The sequence below is a fragment of the Zalophus californianus genome, chromosome 1, assembly GCF_009762305.2.
Source record: "Zalophus californianus isolate mZalCal1 chromosome 1, mZalCal1.pri.v2, whole genome shotgun sequence".
NCBI lineage: Eukaryota > Metazoa > Chordata > Mammalia > Carnivora > Otariidae > Zalophus > Zalophus californianus.
In genome coordinates this window covers 103,985,027-104,004,982 of record NC_045595.1, presented here as the reverse complement: position 1 = coordinate 104,004,982, position 19,956 = coordinate 103,985,027, and the positions used below count along the sequence as shown (strand labels likewise).

General features: G+C 39.8%; 1 protein-coding gene across 1 annotated transcript in view; it reads left to right on the top strand.

Moving 5' to 3' along the window:
- The first annotated feature begins 13,544 nt into the window (after window positions 1-13,544).
- HLTF (helicase like transcription factor) overlaps window positions 13,545-19,956 on the top strand; it is a 49,434-nt gene continuing 43,022 nt past the window's right edge. The window contains 2 exon segments of the mRNA XM_035726308.1: window positions 13,545-13,767; window positions 14,881-15,088. Of these exon segments, the coding sequence (XP_035582201.1) occupies window positions 13,748-13,767; window positions 14,881-15,088 (228 nt within the window). The 5' untranslated portion in view covers window positions 13,545-13,747.

Below are 19,956 nucleotides of genomic sequence, written 5' to 3'. Positions count from 1 at the left end.
TTACGCCCATTTTCCTAACATCATGCGCGGCCACAAGAGGACATCTGCATGGGCTCTTTGGTTTGTTCATGCCAATGCCTTCCCTGAGGCCCAGCCAGACCAGTGTTGTCCTACCCTTCCCTTTGGGAACTCCCATCCCTACCCACTCTAGGCCTTGGGATTCCTTCTCCCACAGGACTACTCCTAAAATCAATCTTCAGGTACTCTGAATTTGGAATATATTTGCTCCAAACTAATGCTAGGAAAACAAAACAAACAGGCAATAACAGTAAATAACAAAATGGGTAAATGCCAAAGGTTACAGTTTCTCACAAATTTCTCAGAATAGTCCTCTGGGCTACAGGTCCCAATTTCCTTAAAGAAAGTAAATTTCTCCTTTACCCAATGCCATACACATGTGCACGCATGCACACACAAACACACCTTTCCTTCCCTACCTTTTCACTCAATAAAGCAGGGCTAATGGAATAGATGCCTCCTTTGCTCAAAGGGACAGTTTACATTTCTGGTGACTTCCAGGCTGGGTTATGCCTAGCTCACTCAGTTTCTATCTTATTCAAGAGTGGCCCCCTCTGGAATTTCCTTATATAAAATGACTCCTAGCTTGAAAGAATTGGTAGCATCCTCTACTGATCTAGGTTATTGCTGAAATTGTATGAAAACTTTCCTAAATAATCACAGAGCTCTCAGATTCAAACATTCTAAGTACATATTCCCTTTTTCCCCACACAGGCAAACATGTATAAATTAACTATACCTAGTATAAATATATCTATTTCATGAGTTAACATTATTTTTCTATGAACTATGAACTAACAGAATATTCTATGAACTACCTCTATTAATTTTTTAGGAAGATGTACCTGTTAAACACATAAACTTGCAATTACTGGCTTTGCACTGCTTTTGTCACGAGAGTCTAATCCTATATCTTTTCAGAACGATTTATTCTAGAGAATAATTTTATGGTAAAAACAGGGTTGTTGACAAAATACTTTCAGTGACCATTTTCTTATATCTGGGCCAGACAAGTCCTAATCAAGGTAATATATAAACAGGATATCTGATTTAAAAAAAAAACATACAAAATCTTTAGAGTCTTTTCATTGGTTATATATTTCTTTTTTTATTTAAATTCAATTAATTGGGCGCCAGGGTGGCTCAGTTGGTTAAGCGACTGCCTTCGGCTCAGGTCATGATCCTGGAGTCCTGGTATCGAGCCCCACCATCGGGCTCCCTGCTCGGCAGGGAGTCTGCTTCTCCCTCTGACCCTCTTCCCTCTCGTGCTCTCTCTCTCTCATTCTCTCTCTCTCAAATAAATAAATAAGAACTTAAAAAAAAGAAAAAAATCATCTAAAAAAATAAATTCAATTAATTAACATAAATGTATTATTTGTTTCAGGGGTATAGGTCTGTGATTCATCAGTCTTACACAATACCCAGCACTCACCACAACACATACCCTCCCTAATGTCCATCACCCAGCCACCCCATCTCCCAACCCCCTCCCCTCCAGCAACCCTCAAGTTTCTTTCCTAAGATTAAGAATCCCTTATGGTTGGGGCGCCTGGTGGCTCAGATGGTTAAGTGTCTGCCTTCGGCTCAGGTCATGATCCCAGGGTCCTGGGATCGAGCCCCACATCGAGCCCCACATAGGGCTCCTGGCTCAGCAGAGAGCCTGCTTCTCCCTCTCTCTCTGCTCAGGCTCTCTCTCTATCTCTGTGTCTCAAATGAATAAATAAAATCTTTTTTAAAAAAATCCCTTATGGTTATATATTTCTTAAACCAAACAGACACTTCACACTACACCAGTGGTTCACAAACCTGACTATGCATCAGATATTCCTGGAGGGCTTGTGAAAACACTTTTTGCTGCGCCTCACCCCCACTTTCCAATTCAGTAAGTCTACAGTAGAGCCAGAGAAACCGCATTTCTAACAAATTCCTAGGCAATGTTAATGCTACCGAACCAAACTTTGAGAACCATTCAGTCAGCTATTTTTTTCAGTAAACTATTTTATTCATTCATGGCTGCATGAATCTGAAATCTTACTACAACCAAAAAATTATTTACTGTGGTAACTACCTCATGAAATAGTTCCAAGTCTCTACATATATAATGTACCAATCACAATACAGGTCATTTTGACATTAAAAAACATCAATTTAAAAATCAAATATTTATTGAGTTTGGAAGAGTGCCAAGAGCATTCAGCTGATAGTCAATGCTAATCCCAAATTTACAACTAACTGTGGTTTTGGTGCCAACACTCAATCTCCCTAGACCTGAGTTTCCACATGTGCAGACTGAGGGGAGTGGGCAAGATGAGGTATCATCCATATCTAAAAGCACCTGTTGATTCTTTGCTTCTACTACATACAAGCCAATGTGCTGAGTGAAGTGAGGGAGTGTGAAACAAAGAGCTTGCTCCTTAGCTGGGAACACAAGATACATACCCAGAAAAAGATACCAGCCCAAGCCAAAGGGAAACCCCACATAATGGTGCTTCAGAATTCTATCCTGGTGGAATGACGTTAGGAAAACCACCTCTTCACTCAAGTTCAGACTAACGGAATTTGGACCTGTTCTATATTAATAATATCTTTAACAAAGAAACCTCTTCCCCCTTTTTTCCCCTCTTTCCCTCCTTCCTTCTTTCCTTTCTTTCTTCTTTTCCTCCCTTTTTCCCTCTTTTTGATAAATACTTGCTGGGACCCTGGGAAGACAGATGGAAATGCCCTGAGTAAAGTCAGGGCAAACATCCTGAAACCAAGCCAAAGAGCTGAACAATTTTTTTTACCTCACCAAGCCGATTTCTTCAACTGCAACACTGTTATTGTAAGCCTCATATGAGATAATACATATAAAGTTTTTATTGAAGGGCCTGCCACATAGTGAGAAAATTTTATATCCTAGTATCTCCCCAGAGTACACAGTGTTATGTAGGGCTAGAAACTTGAGTAATTTGAAAATGAACAATGGTCAGAAATGTAGGCCTTGGAGATGAGAGTAGAGAATGAAGGAGGGGTGAAAATGGATGTGAACACTAATGGAGGGAATATAGACCAAGTGGGGAGAAAGGAAAAAATTCACTATTTGTGGATTAGGAAGTAGAATAGCATGGTGATTAAGAGTTTGTGCCCTTGCAGACAGACTATCTGGATTTGAACCCTGGCTTTTGCAATTTACTAGCTGTATTGTGTGATCCTGGGCAAATTATTTAACCATTCTGTGACTCAGTTTCCCCATGTGTAAAGTGGAAATAATGATAGCTTCTAGCTTTTTATTCTCAAGATTAAATGAGCTAAAACCTGTTAAGGGTAAAACATGCTTGGCACATTATAAAAGCTTAGTAAGTGAAAGCTGCTATTATTATCAATTTTCAACTTAATTCTCTGGGTCACTCCAGTAAGGCTCTTGTTCTTGGAAATACCAAATAGCACAGAGAGGCTAGCATTGTTTCCAGTTGGAGCTGCATCAAGTGCGTTCCTGGAATTGCTTTTCTCCCTGAAGTTGATAACATATAAAGTTTAGATCAGGCTCACGCTCCTTTCTTAAAACTGAGCAGAGAACTTAAGGCCACAGTTCCCAAATTTTACTGCACATTAGAATCACTGGGGAGCTTTTAAAAGTACTGATGCCCATATTGGGCCCCTTATCAGTGAAATTAGAATGTTTGGAGACAGGGGCCAGGAATCAGTATCTTTTACTTTTTTTTAAAAAAGATTTTAGGGTCGCCTGGGTGGCTCAGCCGTTAAGCGTCTGCCTTCGGCTCAGGTCATGATCCCAGGGTCCTGGGATCGAGCCCCACATCAGGCTCCCTGCTCAGCGGGAAGCCTGCTTCTCCCTCTCCTACTCCTTCTGCTAGTGCTCCCTTTCTCGCTGTGTCTCTCTCTATCAAATAAATAAATAAAATCTTTAAAAAATATATTTTATTTACTTATTTATTTGAGAAAGAGAGAGGGACAGACATAGTGAGAGAGAGCACAAGTGGGGAGGAGAGGGAGAAGCAGGCTCCCTGCTGAGCAAGGAGCCCAACTTGGACTCTGGGATCACGACCTGAGCCAAAGGCAGACGCTTAACCAACTGAGCCACACAGGAACCCCAGGAATCAGTATCTTTTAAAGATTCCAGTTTGAAACAAAGTTGGGAACCTCTGGCTTAACAGACTGGTTTTCCTTCTGAGTTTGGGGTGCTAAATAAATCAATGCCTTTATCTGGGACCTTGTTTCATTTTTCTAAGTAATGTGTGTAAAAACTGTAACAGTAACAGGGCTTTTGAAGTTGTAAACGAAAATGCTCTTCAGACAGTCAATAGTGCCCTCTGGTGGTGTGATTTGAACCTAAATTAATCTACTTGGGATAAGAATGCTTTAAATACAGGGAAAGGGTGTCAATGAAGACTATCCCCCACCTCTGTGCCCCTCTACCACATACACATATATGTAGAAAGGGAAATTTAGGTCTAGGGAGTAAGCTAACCAAGAGCACACAAGAATCATTGATAGCTGTGAAATTGAAATGTAATTGGTCCTCCAGCTTCCCCTTCCTCTCAAAGATATCCTCCCCAGAGTGGCCTCATCTTCACAACTTCCCAGTGTGAGCACCACCAGAAGAGTAATGATCTCTTTCTTCTATGGCCTAGGGTTTTGTTTCTTCTTTGGGGTAGAGGGCAAAAGTTGCACTGCTGGCAACTGACTGAGCCTTCTGCTTAAGGATAACTGTCTCCATTTTACAAATGAGAATAAGGCATAATGTAAAGTTTGCCATCATCAGTAGGAGATGATTCATCTTGATACATCTCTTCTTTCTGTCCTGAATCCAAGGGGCTTCATATCAAGTGGGGAAACCAAAGATCAAGTACAGAACTGTTCTCACCAGGCTTCTGCAAGCCCTTGGCTAACCTAGAGCCTCAGCCTAATAGGGCACTAGAGATGTACACTCTCACTATGAGCTAACAATAAATGATGCTACAATACTAGCAAAAAGCATGGGACTGTAGGGTCTGAAAGAAAAGTAGGACATCAGTGTTGGAGGGTAGAGGCTGACGATTTAAGGACTGGGGGTGGGGAGAAGGCGTGGGGTGGATCCTTGCACGTAAACTGGCAGAGTTGAGTCTCTGAAGCAGAAATGGAGTGGAACTGAAGATCAGGAACACGGGAGAAGGGAGGTCTGGGTCCCGTTTAGGTAGTTTCCCTGGAGACTGAGACGGAGACGGAGACGGAGACCAGCCAGCGGCTCCATTGCCCCTACCAAGGCTTCTGCTGCAGACGTCTGGTGGCCACCACAGTGTGACTCCCAGGACACGGGGCTTCTGGGGACCAAGATACCATCCCGGCCAGTGTGAGCTGGAGAAGACCTAGGGGTCCTAAGCCATCTGCCCTTGCTTGGCACAAAGCGGGGTCGGGCGCAGCTGTCTCCCCGCCCCCTTCCACTCCTTCCAGAATCTCGATTTTTTGGAACTTCTATTGACACCATGGTCTAACAAAATGTGACAAGCCTAAAAGAGGGTTCGCTGACGCCATCCCCATCCCGGGAAAGCTAGGTATTGCCTCGGCGGCTCCCGCGCCAGAAGAAACATACCGGTTAATCCCGCCCTTTGTATTCTGATGACAGAAAAGCTTCCAAACACCGACTGAAACCCTGCGGGGCTTTCTGGGAAACATAGTCCTGGATAAGGAGGATGCATTCCCAGAGGATTCTGGGATTAGTAGTTTTTGGTCTCCAAACACGCATGCCCAACTCCGCCTGCGCATTGCGCTCTGGACCTTGGTGCTTGCTCTCGCGCTAAGTAGGCACGTGCTGGGTGTCCCCAAGGGGTGCAGCTTGAACGTGCGGGCGCGGCGGCTGTTCGTCCCTCTGCTTTTTTTTTTTTTTTTAAAGATTTTATTTATTTATTTGACAGAGAGAGAGAGAGACAGTGAGAGAGGGAACGCAAGCAGGGGGAGTGGGAAAGGGAGAAGCAGGCTTCCTGCCGAGCAGGGAGCCCGATGCGGGGCTCAATTCCAGGACCCTGAGATCATGACCTGAGCCGAAGGCAGTTGCTTAACCAACTGAGCCACCCAGGCATCCCCCCTCTGCTTCTTTTGATCGAAGTTCTATCTGACCTTCCTACAGGATAGGGTTTTTTCATTCCAGAGCTCACAATCTGGGAAGGGTTAACCAGCAAACTGACAAAATAGCTTGAGTAAAAGGGCGTGTATTTTAATTGCTGTGTTGAGCAGAAAGGAGTAGGTGAGGAAGGTTTCCAGAGCGACCGAAGTTGGAGATGAAACGTGAAGGACTGACTTTAAGGCAGGGGCCCGGCAAGGAGTACGGTCAGGGCCAAGGCTTCTGGTAGAATATAACGTGATTTTAGTTTTCTGCTTCCACCTGAAATTTTTACCCTATTTTAATAAACTTAATTTCTCAGGTACTTCCTAAGATGTCCATAGTTTTACTAAAGTAATTTTTTGTGTCTTTAGCTAAGTTTAACCTGTTAGTGTGCTACTACTTATAGTTTTTGTTTTTTTTTTTTTTTTTGCGTTTTGGTTTTTTTTTTACTATTGATTTTTGTGTGACTTTTAATGTCTTCGTGTATATTTTCTGTTGTTAGCTTAAGTTGTATGATGTGAGGAAGAGCATTACACTAGTCTTGGAATCAGGAAATGAGCATTTAGATTGTAGGCCTTTGGGATAATTAATCCTTAGGAATGAAGGAAAATATGTAATTTTATTGAGTTCGTTTTGGGACTTTGAGCTACCTCAGGGATAGAAATCTAAAGCGATAATATTTGTAAGGGTTCCCTAGCTCTCTGAATGAGAATATTTTGTAAATGTGTAGAAGCAGGAGGAGAACAACGTCTGGTTTTATGGTAGTAGTACAGTAAGATTTTTAGGTTGATGTGGACTTTTAGTGTTTGTGTGTTGTTTAATGTGGAGGGGGTTAGGGAGAAAATCTTTGGGGCACAGGTCAATTATGAGTGGTTAAAGAGACCTGTGATGGTCTCTTAGTTTTGTTTTGGATTTGTGTTTGTTTTGTTTTGTACTGTTATAGTTTTACAGACAATCCCTGACTTACAATAGTTTGATGTAATGATTTTTTCTCTTTACTATGGTGCAAAAGCAGTATATGTTCAGTAGAAACTGCACTGTAAATTTTGAATTTGGATCTTTTTCTGGGCTAGTGATACACAGTATGATACTCTCTCATGATACTGGGCAACAGCAGTGAGTGGCAGTGAGCCACAGTTCCCAATCAGCCACGAGATCACAAGGGTAATCAACTGATAATGATTTACAGCTGTTCTGTTTCTCACTTTCAGTACAGTATTCAATATATTATATGAGATGATCCACACTTTAGTATAAAATGGGCTTTGTTTTAGATGAGGCCCCCCCACTGTGGGCCAACAAATCTGAGCATGTTTAAGGTAGGCTAGGCTAAGTGATGATGTTCTGTAGGTTAAGTGTATTAATTGCATTTTCAACTTAAGATATTTTCAACATAGGATGGGTTTATCAGGATATAACCCCATGAGTTGAGAAAGATCTATAGTTTGTTTTGGACAGAGATAATATCCATTAAGGAAGATTCTTGCTAAGTGTGGCATTGATTGCAAGGAATTCGCTGGGTGGGTTGTGGACAACAGGACAATCCCTTGGCTAATTAACATCAATAAAAACATGTCAAGTCTTAGAGTTTAGGAAAATATTTACTCTCTTGTTATTTTTGTAGTCCACACCAAATTCTATATTAAATTGATATTGAGAAATACAGAACAGCATTCTTTGGAGATTTAGTTGGATGAGATTTTCATTTCTCTGTTTTATACAGTCTCTTAGACATTCTTTCACCCACAATAAGCACTTCATCATATTTTAAATGGGCAGCTTCTCTGACTTGGTGTTTCGTTGTTGTTGTTTTCTCTAGCTTTAAAGGCTCCTTTGCAACACACCCATTGAAATTGTCATTCTCCAGGGTGCCTGGGTGGCTCAGTTGGTTAAGTGTCTGGCTCAGGTCATGATCCTAGGGTCCTGGGATCGAGCCCTGTGTTGGGCTGTGCACTCAGTGGGCAGTCAGCTTGAGGATTCTCTGTCCCTCTCCCTCTGGCCCTCCCCCCTGCTCTTGTGCTCTTGTGTTAAAATAAATACATCTTTTTAAAAAAATGAAATTTTCATTTTCTTCCAGCTTAGGGGCTTCCTACTTCATGAAGCCTCTGAACACCCTTCCTAGTTCCCAGAGCACAGTATTTTTATCTCCATTACTCTGCTTTGTTAATTTCCCTTGCAGTTTAGTAATTTGTATCTTGTTTACCTTGCTGCTTTAAAAAACCGTGCAAGACATGCAGTATTTTCTTTTGTGCATTTAGAGACCATATATTTGTTATCTTTTATTCTTTTTTTCTTTTTTAAGTAGGCTTCATGCCCACTGTGGAATCCAATGCAGGGCTTGAACTCACAACCCTGAGATCAAGACCTGAGCTGAGATCAAGTTGGATGCTTAACCAGGTCATCCAGGTGACCCTTTTATTCTTTTTTATTTTTAATATTTTATTTATTTATTTGAGGTAGAGAGGGAGAAGCAGGCTCCCCATTGATCAGGGAGCCCAAAGTGGGGCTGGATCCCAGGACCCCAGGATCATGACCGAAGGCAGATGCTTAACTGACTGAGCCACCCCGGCGCCCCCCCCCCCACTCTCTTTTATTCTTAATAATCATGTACTATTCATTTTTGCACGTGTATATACAAGTGTCTAGCACATAGACCTCTGTAATTCCCAGCTTTTGCCAGGAACCCCTGGCAAAGATAATAATATTTATCCACCTATTTTTGGTGTAAAAAAAAGAGTAAACATATCTCCTCAAATAAAAATGTATAGGTTTAAAAAAGCTTTTAAAAATTATTTTTACTCAAAATATATAATTTCAATTTTGTTAAAAGCTAGTTAACAACTCTTGATTAAAAACCTGAATAAAGTTCTAGGCGATCTTTCAATAACAAAGGGATTCTTGGGAAAAGACTGAGAACTATCCTATTTAATACTTAGTACAAAAATTTCATCTGTTTATGAACTTGAGTCTCTTGGAATTTCTAATTCTATTAGGTCAGGAGATTAAATTCCTCTAAAAATCTACTCAAATACTCTTTTTTTTTCAAATTTGAGAAATGTGTTTGACATTTTGCAGTTTTTTTTTAACTTTCTAAAGGACTTGGAAATGGCAAGTTAAACCTTAATTCTGGGTTAGCAAACTATATCCTATGGTTGTAGGATGCAATGGTTTGGTGAACTGTGATGATGACTGATGATTTAAACCGATTTGCTAATACAATAAAGTTTCCCACATTTAAAAAGTGTTTTTGATAATGTCCAAAGTGTATTCAGAGTTGAAGTTTTGGTCTTTTAGTTTTTTAGCCATAAAGAAGGCAGAAAAACATTCACCAATCCTTGCAGTATTCATTAAAATAAGAACTTTCACCATGGCCATGACGAGAACCCTAAATAATTCCATGGCTCAGAGTTGTGCTTTCCTGAAGTTAGGAAAAGCATCCTGTGCAGGACACAAAGGAAGGGACAGATCCCAGGCAGGCCTGATTCTTCAGCAATTCTGGTCTTCTGCCGAGTAGGAGTACTTAGTGAGTCAAGGCCTGAAGGAGGAGGAAACTACTATCTCCTGGGAAAGTCCTCTGTAATCTGGAACACCACAGATTTCTCAGAATGGGAGTTGGGATCAGAGTGTCTCCTGATTCTTGATGAAACAATTCAGTACGATCAAGGACACACACCTACGAAAATGGCTTCTGGAAACAGTGTTATTCTGGTATTTAGGAATAACCCAGCTGCTGAGCACCAGGAAATAAGCTTCAATCAACTACATTTCTTGTTAAGTGCTAGAGGACTCATTGGATAATAATTCTATTACAATAATCGTAATGACAATAAGCATTTATTATTCAAAGGCAGGCACTTGATATTCATTATATTATTAAGACTTTTACTTGGCATTCATTTTATATTACTTCCTCTGCCCTACCAGCTGTTATACCCAGAAATCTGCCCCAGAATCTGTTGGGGTCCTCATTAAGTCTGAGAAAATTCTGTTGTAAATAACTAAGTTACAAAAGATTTTATCCTCCATCATTTCCTCTGCCTTCTTATTTAAAAAAAAAAAGTTCAGAAAGAGTGTCAGTGTTAATTTTTTGATTTTGACAATTATACTGTGATTATGTATGTTAAAATAAATGGGGTAAGAGATATGAGGGAACTTTTTGTAGTAATTTTTCAACTTTTCTGTAAGTCTAACATTAATTAAAAACAAAGTAGAAAAACTTCATAATTTCTTTACTATAATTTGGTTTATATCTTTTATTATTGTGGCAGAAAAGCAATACATGTTCAATACAGAGAACATTTTACATGCATGTAAGTAAAAGGAAGAAAATAAAAAATCCCTTAATTCAACCAGCTAGTGGTATCTGCTATAAATACGTAAGTGTAAATTCACTGAGAGGTATGTGTATATGGATGTGTAGTATGTATTAATTTCAATCACTGACTCCATTGGCAAAGATAAAACTTGGTATTTTTTTAATTGAACTTAATTTACCTTATACCTTCGGTTTGCCTAATGGGAGGTAACTTAATTTAGTGACTTCCAGGTAGCTCAGGCATTTTTAGATTTAAAGTCAATTAAATACAAGTTTCAGATTCAGTCCCCTTTCTCTTACTTACCCTGTAGGCTATGTTTGGGTTCACCTTCAGCAGGCACAACTACTGAGCTTTCACAGTGCTGGAGGCTCACTGGGAATTATGATAAGATTTTGAAAGGCTGCCCTGAGCTCCTTAACGGAGCCACCTTATTAGCTTTTACTCTTTTATTGCCCTGGCACATTTCTGATCTCTTAAGACTCTTAAGATCTGCAGAACCTTGAGGCTACACTCTGGAAAATGAAGCATAGCTTTCTTTTTTAATGGGATTCCCAGAAATTACTGGGCTATTATCCTTCCCTTTGTGGTGCTTGGCCTAGGGTGATGGCATTCAGGCCTTTTCCCTGAGATCCACTTAAGAGATTTACTCTGTGAACTCTAATATGTCATTCGTGAAAATTCTCCTCTTCCATTGAACTTTGTCTCTGTCTCCTTATGGGTGAATAAAGCAAGCAAACAAGCAAACACACAACATCATACATTCTTCCAGAACCTATTAGTTATGACATAAACTTAGAAGTTTATGTATTACAGTCAGACTTTTGGAAATTCAGATTCTTATTTTCTTTGCCAAGGGTTTCAAAATTCTCAATTGTTAACAAACTATAAAAAAACATTTTTTGTAGACAATTGTAAAAATCTGATTATGTTATTACAAGTTATTAGAAGACAGCAAAGATTGATTTATTATTAATTTTGTTGGGTGTGAGACTGGCCTTGTGGTTCTGTATGAAAATATTCCTAATTTTTAGAGAAGTTAGTGAGGCAATTATAGGCAGGCTGGGTTGGGAAGTGATAGGAGTGGGAGGTAGGGGACAGATTATAAAGAGCCACACCTGCCATTCTTTGATTTCAAGTTCACAGCATCCAACAGGAGAGTGACATGATTAATGTGCATAAAGGGGGGATGATGAGAACGCGTGTTTGTGACTGGGAGGTGAGTGACTAGAGGAATTTTTTATTCCTTCCCCTCTCTCGGCATCCATACCCAAATCCATCAGCACACCCTGTTTGTTCTCTTAGCTTCATCATCTCCCCATTCCAAGCCACCATCATCTCTTAGCTGGACACAATTGTTTCCTAATTATCAACTAAAGTAGTCTACTTCTGTTTTTTCTCTAAAATCTCCATAGAGCTGCCAGAATGAATTTTTTAAAGCCTAACTCACTTTGTTATTCTCACCCTTAATGAGGGTCTACTGCATTTAAAATAAAATACAAACGCTGCCATAGACCATAAATTTCTGTGGAATCTGGCTCTTACCTTCTTCACCATCCTCTTTGTGCTATGACTAAGTGAAAGAGTGTTCAAGTTCAACTGCTAGATCTGAGATGTAAAATAGTGACAGAGTGGACAAAGAAGTTGACTTTAAATAGCAATTTTGTTTTACCTTAATCTGCATTCTTTAACAATGGGGCAATCATTACAGATCTTAAGGAGTCAGGTTTACCTGTATTTTCATATTTGCAATTTTATCTTTCAGTCTAATGATCATGGCTTCTTCACTGATTTTACACATACAACATTTTCAGTCTGAGCATTTTCTGGCGTATTTTCTAAGAACTTTAGACTCTGGCACACCAAAAATTGAACTATATTGCCATTTGTCTAATACTTCCAGAAGAAAGTAAATTAAAATAATTTGAAATACCACTGTTTTCATCTTCGTCATCATCTTCTTTCTGTTTAGTGAAATGAAGTAATAAATTGCTGCAAATTCAATTTCTCTTTCCATTGCTGGTTCATGCTTACAGATGATAGCTTAAGAAAATGAACAAATGCCTCTTGAAAAACTGTCTTGACTACTCTTCATACTCTGCTGAAGGAAATGTAAAATGGACCACTCTATGAAGGGCAAGTGTCAATATTGACCACGTTCACAAATACATTTCCTCTTTGATCCTACAATTCTCCTTTCACAGTTACACGGAGACTTAGTGCGGTTCAAAACCACCACCAGCTTCTTACTCTGGTGCTGCTGTTGCACCAGTTAAAAGGTCAGCTGACTTAATTTCTTCTGGGCTCCCAAGGTGCAGAGCTCAGCCTTGCCAGCCCCTTCGTTGCAGCCAGCCTACTGTACCCAAAGTACAGTTCTCTGATTCTCCTCAGACTCAAAAGCCAACTGTGGAGCTCTGTTCCTCCTGTCGTCCCCGAGGAAAACAAGCTTCTTTCCACCTGTTCACATGGGCAGCCACATGCCTCAGGTAAAGCTGGTCCTGCTCACCACTCCCAGCAATCACCAACTGCTAGAAATGAAAATTTTCCTTAAAAAAGGAAAATGGAGGGGGGGGAACTCTGTAAACCTAAATTCCAATTAAACACTTCTGAATTCGTTGTGTCTCATAGATTCGCTAGTGACGCTTAAGATGAATAGTTTTAGGGTAACCACTCGAGATTCACCCCAGGAAATGAAAGAAAGTAACTTGTTGGTAGCTCCGGGGCTAGTAAAATCGCGGAGCACATTCAGTGGAAGATCCTGTTACAGGTCACATCAGATGAGGTAGGGATGAGGCAGGATGAGGTAAGGCCTGAAGAATGGGGCTGAGACTTAAGGCCTGGGGCAAACAGTGGAAAAGAGAGTTGTCTCCCTGTGTTTGAAGCTGGGAATCAAGCAGAAAACGCAGACACCACCGGCATATCACTCGTACTCCTAGGGCCGCGTGGCTTTCCCGCGCGCTCGCCTCGGGGGCGGGGAAGAACCCGGATGGAACCGCCCCTGCAGCCGGGACCCCCTACAGTCTTTGAATCCCTGCGTGGGGCGGAGTTGCCCTCCTTTCCATGCTCTGATTGGCTCGTTGCCGTAGGCTCCCTCCTCGCGATTGGACTTTGCCAGTGTCAGTCACAAAGCGTCACTGGTCTCTCAGATTGTTGCTAGAAGGCGACTGCGTCGACGTCTGATTAGACTCGCGGCGATTCACTTCCACGAGAGCGTTTTTCCTCCGGCGCTCAGGAACCTACCCTGTGCTTCTCGACTGTGGGGCCTGGAGGGAGGCGCATTGAGCCGACTCGAGAGCTATCTGGGGCGCCCAAGCGTTCCGTTCGTTACCCGCTCAGCGCCATGTCCTGGATGTTCAAGAGGTGAAGGGGGCGGAGGGGGTGGGGCGCGGGGTAACGGCCTGTCGGCGTCCCCAAATGAACCTGACCTTCCCCGCGTTCCCTTCGAGTTCTCCTCGCGTTCTCGGTGCAGCTTGTGGTGGCTCATCGCCGCGGGAGAAATAAATGCATAGCCTTGGCTGGCGAGGGGAGGCTCCTCAGGCCAGCCTCATGCCAGGGCCTTGGAGAAATCTCTCTCAGGGGCTGTGGGGGGCCTAGGGTTCAAAGCTCCACTCTTAAGCCGGGCTCCTGATCTGAGCTTTATTCAGCGAACACACGTTAGATGCTCACTGTGCGCTAGATGGTGTGCTCGGAATAAAGGGCCAATTAAGAAAGCCCTTGTCCCCAAGTAGCTCACAGTTGATGTGCATGCACAGACATTGATATGTATTTGCAGTGGAGCCAAAGAGGTATGCGCGGCGTTCAAGGAAAACGCGGGGAAATAGCTTCCATCTGTTCTTAGGAGAGTGGAAACTTTCAGGAAGCCTCTCAACGAACTTCCCCTTATTTTTCATTTTCGAAATTGGTGTACATGCCTGTTCCTGGAACAGTTATCCATGGGATTGAGGGTACCCTTAAACCAACGGGAATGGGAGGCTTGAGGTCACCTTCCCATGATGGCATGATTTGGTGGTCTGAATAAGGGTTCTGTTTGGAGAGAATTAAAATAGTGAATGCTGGATGTATTATCTGTAACCGTATAAATGGCGTCACATATAATAATAGTTCCATATTTGCAAGTCGTTTCCAGTTCAATTTTTATTGAAATTTGGTGTGTAATTAGAGTTACATCATATACATCTCAATTTAAATAGATGATCATCACTAGGGAAAAGATTTGTGAGCCCTTGTTGGAGTTTTCATTTTGAGTACTCGGTAGGTAGAAGAGGCATTACTGAACAGGTAGGGTTCCTGGAAACCTTCTCCACTCACTCCAATTCCTGCTTTACCCATAGTAACACTGTCAATCTTTATACAGCAGTTCCCACTAAAGATTTAACATGTTGAAATAAAATGAGAAAACAATTGGCCTATAAATATAATATGGTCTTTAGTTAAATATTGTATCATTTTCCTGTGCTTTTTCTTTTTTAATAGAGATCCTGTTTGGAAGTACTTGCAGACTGTCCAATACGGAGCCCATGGAAATTTTCCACGCCTCTCATATCCAACTTTCTTTCCCCGTTTTGAATTCCAAGATATTATACCTCCAGACGACTTCCTAACTAGTGATGAAGAGCTAGATTCAGTTTTATTTGGAACTTTGAGAGGTCATGTAGTTGGACTACGCTATTACACAGGAGTAGTGAGTATAATAATATTAGATATTAAGTTGAAATATATTTATCTTGTTAACCCAGAAGATAAGAATTTGAAGGTGATATGTACAATTAATACTTATTTTACTTTAAGTAGAATGTATCTGGGTAAGAGATAACAAATATTTAATGGCCAATTTTCTTTTGTATTTATATCCTGATTGTAATATATAAAGCACTTTTACCTGTATGGTTTCATTTGATGGCTATAATGACTTGAAGGTAGATAGAACATCTATTATCCCCTTTTTATAACTGAAGAACTGAAGCTTAGGAAGGTTAGATACTAGGGGTGTATTTGTAGAATAACTTCCAAGTCAGTTCTTTGCTTTCTCCTCTTCTGTCCCTTAGCGCATTTCTGTACTTCCAATATTTTTAATTTAGGAAGATTAATTCCTATTAGATAAGGGAATTGTCTATTTTTAGGTCCTTTTTTTTTTTCCTTTATGTAGTAAGACTATCTGTCTCCCAATTTTTCTCCCTACATCTATCTTTCTGTATCTCTATTTGTATTGTGTGTATGTGAGACAGAGATAATATATGACTTTATATCTGGTGAGAAGTTGTCTTTGTTATGGTTATGTAGTATGTTTCTGTGTTATTTGGATGATGTGTCACTAGTTTTCATCTTTATTATGAAATATTTTAAGCATGCATAAAAGTAGAATAGTATAACAAACTCCCATATACCTGTGATTCAGCGGTTAACAAATTTTTCTCACATTTCTTTCATCACTTTTTCTTTTGTCCTTTAGGACAAAAAAAATCTCTACTGTTTCAGTTTACATCCATATAATTCAGTATGTCTCTAAAAAAGTTCAGACTTTGTCATTTTCATACTTAACAAAATTAGTAATTCTTCATTATATCTAATAACTAATCCATAACCAGTTTTCTTAATTGTTTAAAAATGTCTTTTTATAGTTGTGTTTTTTTTGAAAAAGAGCATGCCAGAGCATGAGGGGGGAGGGGCAGAAGGAGAGGAAGAGAGAGAATCTTAAGCAGGTTCAAGTGTGGAGCCCCACAAGGGGCTGGATCTCATGACCCTGAGACACTTAACTGACTGAACCACCCCACGTAGGCACCCCTCCTATATTTTCTTTATATCGGAGCTTCTTAGATTATTTTGTAATTGTCTGAAATGTGTTGTTCAGGAGATTTCTTAGGAAAGAAGGATTTCCCGAGTTTCTGTATGTTTCTAATTGTGACATTTATATTGAAGGGCAGTTTGGCTAAATATAAAGTCTTTAGCCCGTATTTTCTCTCTATATTTTGATGTTGCATAAAATGTTGGTGAGAATTCTGATGACAATATGATTTCTCTCCCATATAAGTGAATTGGGAATTTTTGCCTCCATAACTAAAGAATATTTTTCCTTATTTTGAAAATCTAGTAGTTTTATTGGGGTATTCTTATGATTGCCCTGTAACTTCATTTTCTTCTATTTCAGAAAATTTTTCTTTAATTACAGTTTTAAATGCTTGCTTTGTTTTTCAGGGACTCCATTCTACCATCTATCTGTTAGATCTCCTCTGCATGTATCTATGCCTGTGTATATGCTTATTATTTTCTCTGAAATCCTTTCTGTCATACTTCTTCACTTTTTAATTTTTCATCATTTATTTCTCTTACCATGTTTTCCACAAGGTCTGTGCACTTTGTGTTCTTTCTGGTTTTTAATTCTGAAATAGTTTTTCATTTCTAATTTTTTCCTGAAATCTATTGGTTCTTATCTCCCATCCATCTCTCTTCTTTAGTTCCCATATCTATCTCTGAGCTTGCCTATTTCTGATTTGTGCTATTTTTTCAAAACTTAGATTGTTTTCTAAATTATTTTAAGCCATTGTGAAATACTAGATTATGGTTTCTGATCTTAGAACATTTACTATTTGTTGAGCTTAGAATAATTTCTATGACACTAGTAAGCTAATAAAAATGTTGAGCCCATTAAAAATAATCATCACTTTTTTTGTTTTTAAAATATGTATTATTTATTTTATAAGTAATAGATACTCATTATTTTAAAATGGCTAAAAGAAAAACCATTAAATCTCCCTGTAGTTTATCATCCTGGACCATAAGTTATTCATTTTATTTTTTCACACTTTACTCTGTGGGCATATGCATGTAAATTGAAATCATATTATGTATTAAAAATTGAGATTGTTATTATGTCTATTATAGTGATCACCCTTTTTTCTCCTGGTAAAATATTAGGACTGTCTTTTCATGTCAGTACAAATCTATATCGTATTTTTAATTTCCTTATTGATGGACATTTTGAGGTTGATCACTATTATGAAAATATAGTAAAAATTGAGGTATTTATCTTTGCATACTTATTATTTTCAACTTTTTCCAGTTTAATTAAGATGTGATTTACATGAGAAAATACATTTTTTTTTTTTTTAAGATTTTATTTATTTATTTGACAGAGAGAGACACAGCGAGAGAGGGAACACAAGCAGGGGGCGTGAGAGAGGGAGAAGCAGGCTTCCCGTGGAGCAGGGAGCCCAATGTGGGACTTGATCCCAGGATCCTGGGATCATGATCCAGCCAAGGGCAGACACTTAATGACTGAGCCACCCAGGCACCCCCCCCTTTTTTTTTTTTTTTTAGAAAATATGCATTTCTAAGTATATGATTCCAAGAGTTTTGACAAAGATAAATACATGATAATCACCATTCTAGTCAAGATATAGATTATTTCTATCACCCCTGAAAGTTCTGTTGTGTTTCATTGCAGTCATTTCTGCTGTACCTGCCCTAACAACTACAATCTAATTTCTGTTGGTATCAGTTTAGCCTGTTCCAGAGCTTTATATGCATTAAGTCATACATTATGTACTCTTTAATACTAGCTTCATTCAAACTCAGCATAATTCAAATACTTACTTAGTCAGTTTTGGCAATTTATATTTTTAAAGAAGAGCATCTATTTAAAATTTCAAATTTATGCTACAGAGTTGTGCTTAGTAACATTTATACTTGAAAATATTTTAACTGTGTTCATTCTTTGTGTTATATATTTGTGTCTAGTTTTTGTCAGTTAGCCTTGGTAGAGATTTGTTTCATCTTTTCAAACAACCTTTCTTGGATTTTTCTTATGGTTGTTATTTTTCTTCATTGTTTTCTGTTTTATATTCTGTTATCCTATTTTCCTTAAGTTTATTTTATTTTTAGATTTCTGATTTGAATGCTTAATTTTAATCTTAATAATAATAGCTTTTAATCTTAAACATTTTTCAAAGTACTGTATTAGCTATATCTCCTAAGTTTTGATATATAAAGTTGGCATTGCTAATTTTTTTTTTAAGTTTTTTTTTTTTTTTTTTTTATTTGACAGAGAGAGACAGTGAGAGCAGGAACACAAGCAGGGGGAGTGGGAGAGGGAGAAGCAGGCTTCCCACTGAGCAGGGAGCCCGATGCGGGACTCGATCCCAGGACCCTGGGATCATGACCTGAGCCGAAGGCAGACGCTTAACGACTGAGTCACCCAGGTGCCCGGCATTGCTAATTTTTTAAGATTATTTAATTTATTTTTATTTTTAATTTTTTAAAGATTTTATTTATTTATTTGACAGACACAGCGAGAGAGGGAACACAAGCGGGGGAATAGGGAGAGGGAGAAGCAGGCTTCCCGTGGAGGAGGGAGCCCAATGTGGGGCTCAATCCCAGAACCCTGGAATCATGACCTGAGCCGAAGGCAGACGCTCAACTGACTATTTTATTTTTAAAGATTTTATTTATTTAGTTGAGAGAGAGAGAGAGATCACCAGTGGGTGGGGGAGAGAGGGGAAGGGCAGAGGGGGAAGGAAAAGCAGACTCCCCACTGAGCAGGGAGCCTGACGTGGGGCTCAATTCCAGGACCCCTGGATTATGACCTGAGCTGAGGGCAGATGCTTAACCAACTTAGCCACCCAGGTTCCCCTATTCATTTATTTGAGAGAGTGAACGCGCACGCAAGTGCTTGTACCTGAACAGGGGGAGGGGCAGAGGGAGAACCCAGGACAGAAGCAGACTCCCTGCTGAGCACCAAGCCCTGTGTGTGGTGCTGGAGCTCCCTGAGATCATGACCTGAGCCGAAGTCAAGAGTCAGAGGCTTAACTGACAGCCATCCAGGTGCCCCAGGCATTGCTAATTTTTAAATGTTTTTTTTTTAATGTGTTTTTGTGAGCTTATGGTTAAGTTTTTTATTTCTTGACATGTCTAAGTATTTTATAATAAAATAGATTATTTCTTTCCTATTCTAAAAATATTGTTATGGGGTGCCTGGGTGGCTCAGTCGTTAAGCGTCTGCCTTTGGCTCAGGTCATGATCCCAGGTTCCTGAGATCGAGCCCCACATCAGGCTCCCTGCTCAGCAGGAAGCCTGCTTGTGTTCCCTCTCTCACCGTGTCTCTCTGTCAAATAGATAAATAAAATCTTTAAAAAATATATTGTTATAATTAGTTGTAATTCTCTTTGTTTTTAATCTTTTTTTTTAAGATTTTATTTATTTATTTGACAGAGAGATATAGCGAGAGCAGGAACACAAGCAGGGGGAGTGGGAGAGGGAGAAGCAGGCTTCCTGCTGAGCAGGGAGCTAGATGGGGGACTCGATCCCAGGACCCTGGGATCATGACCTGAGCTGAAGGCAGATGCTTAATGACTGAGCCACCCAGGCACCCTGTTTTTAATCTTTTTTAATACGTCCTTTTCTGTCTTGGTGTTCAGACCTCATTTTCTTTGTCTTTATAGTCTTTAGCATTTTGGCCTATATGTATTCTATTTTAAATTCTATCATTAATTATTATCTACTATCTATCTACTAGCAGTAATTGGCTATCATCTGTAGTAAATCACAGTTACCGAC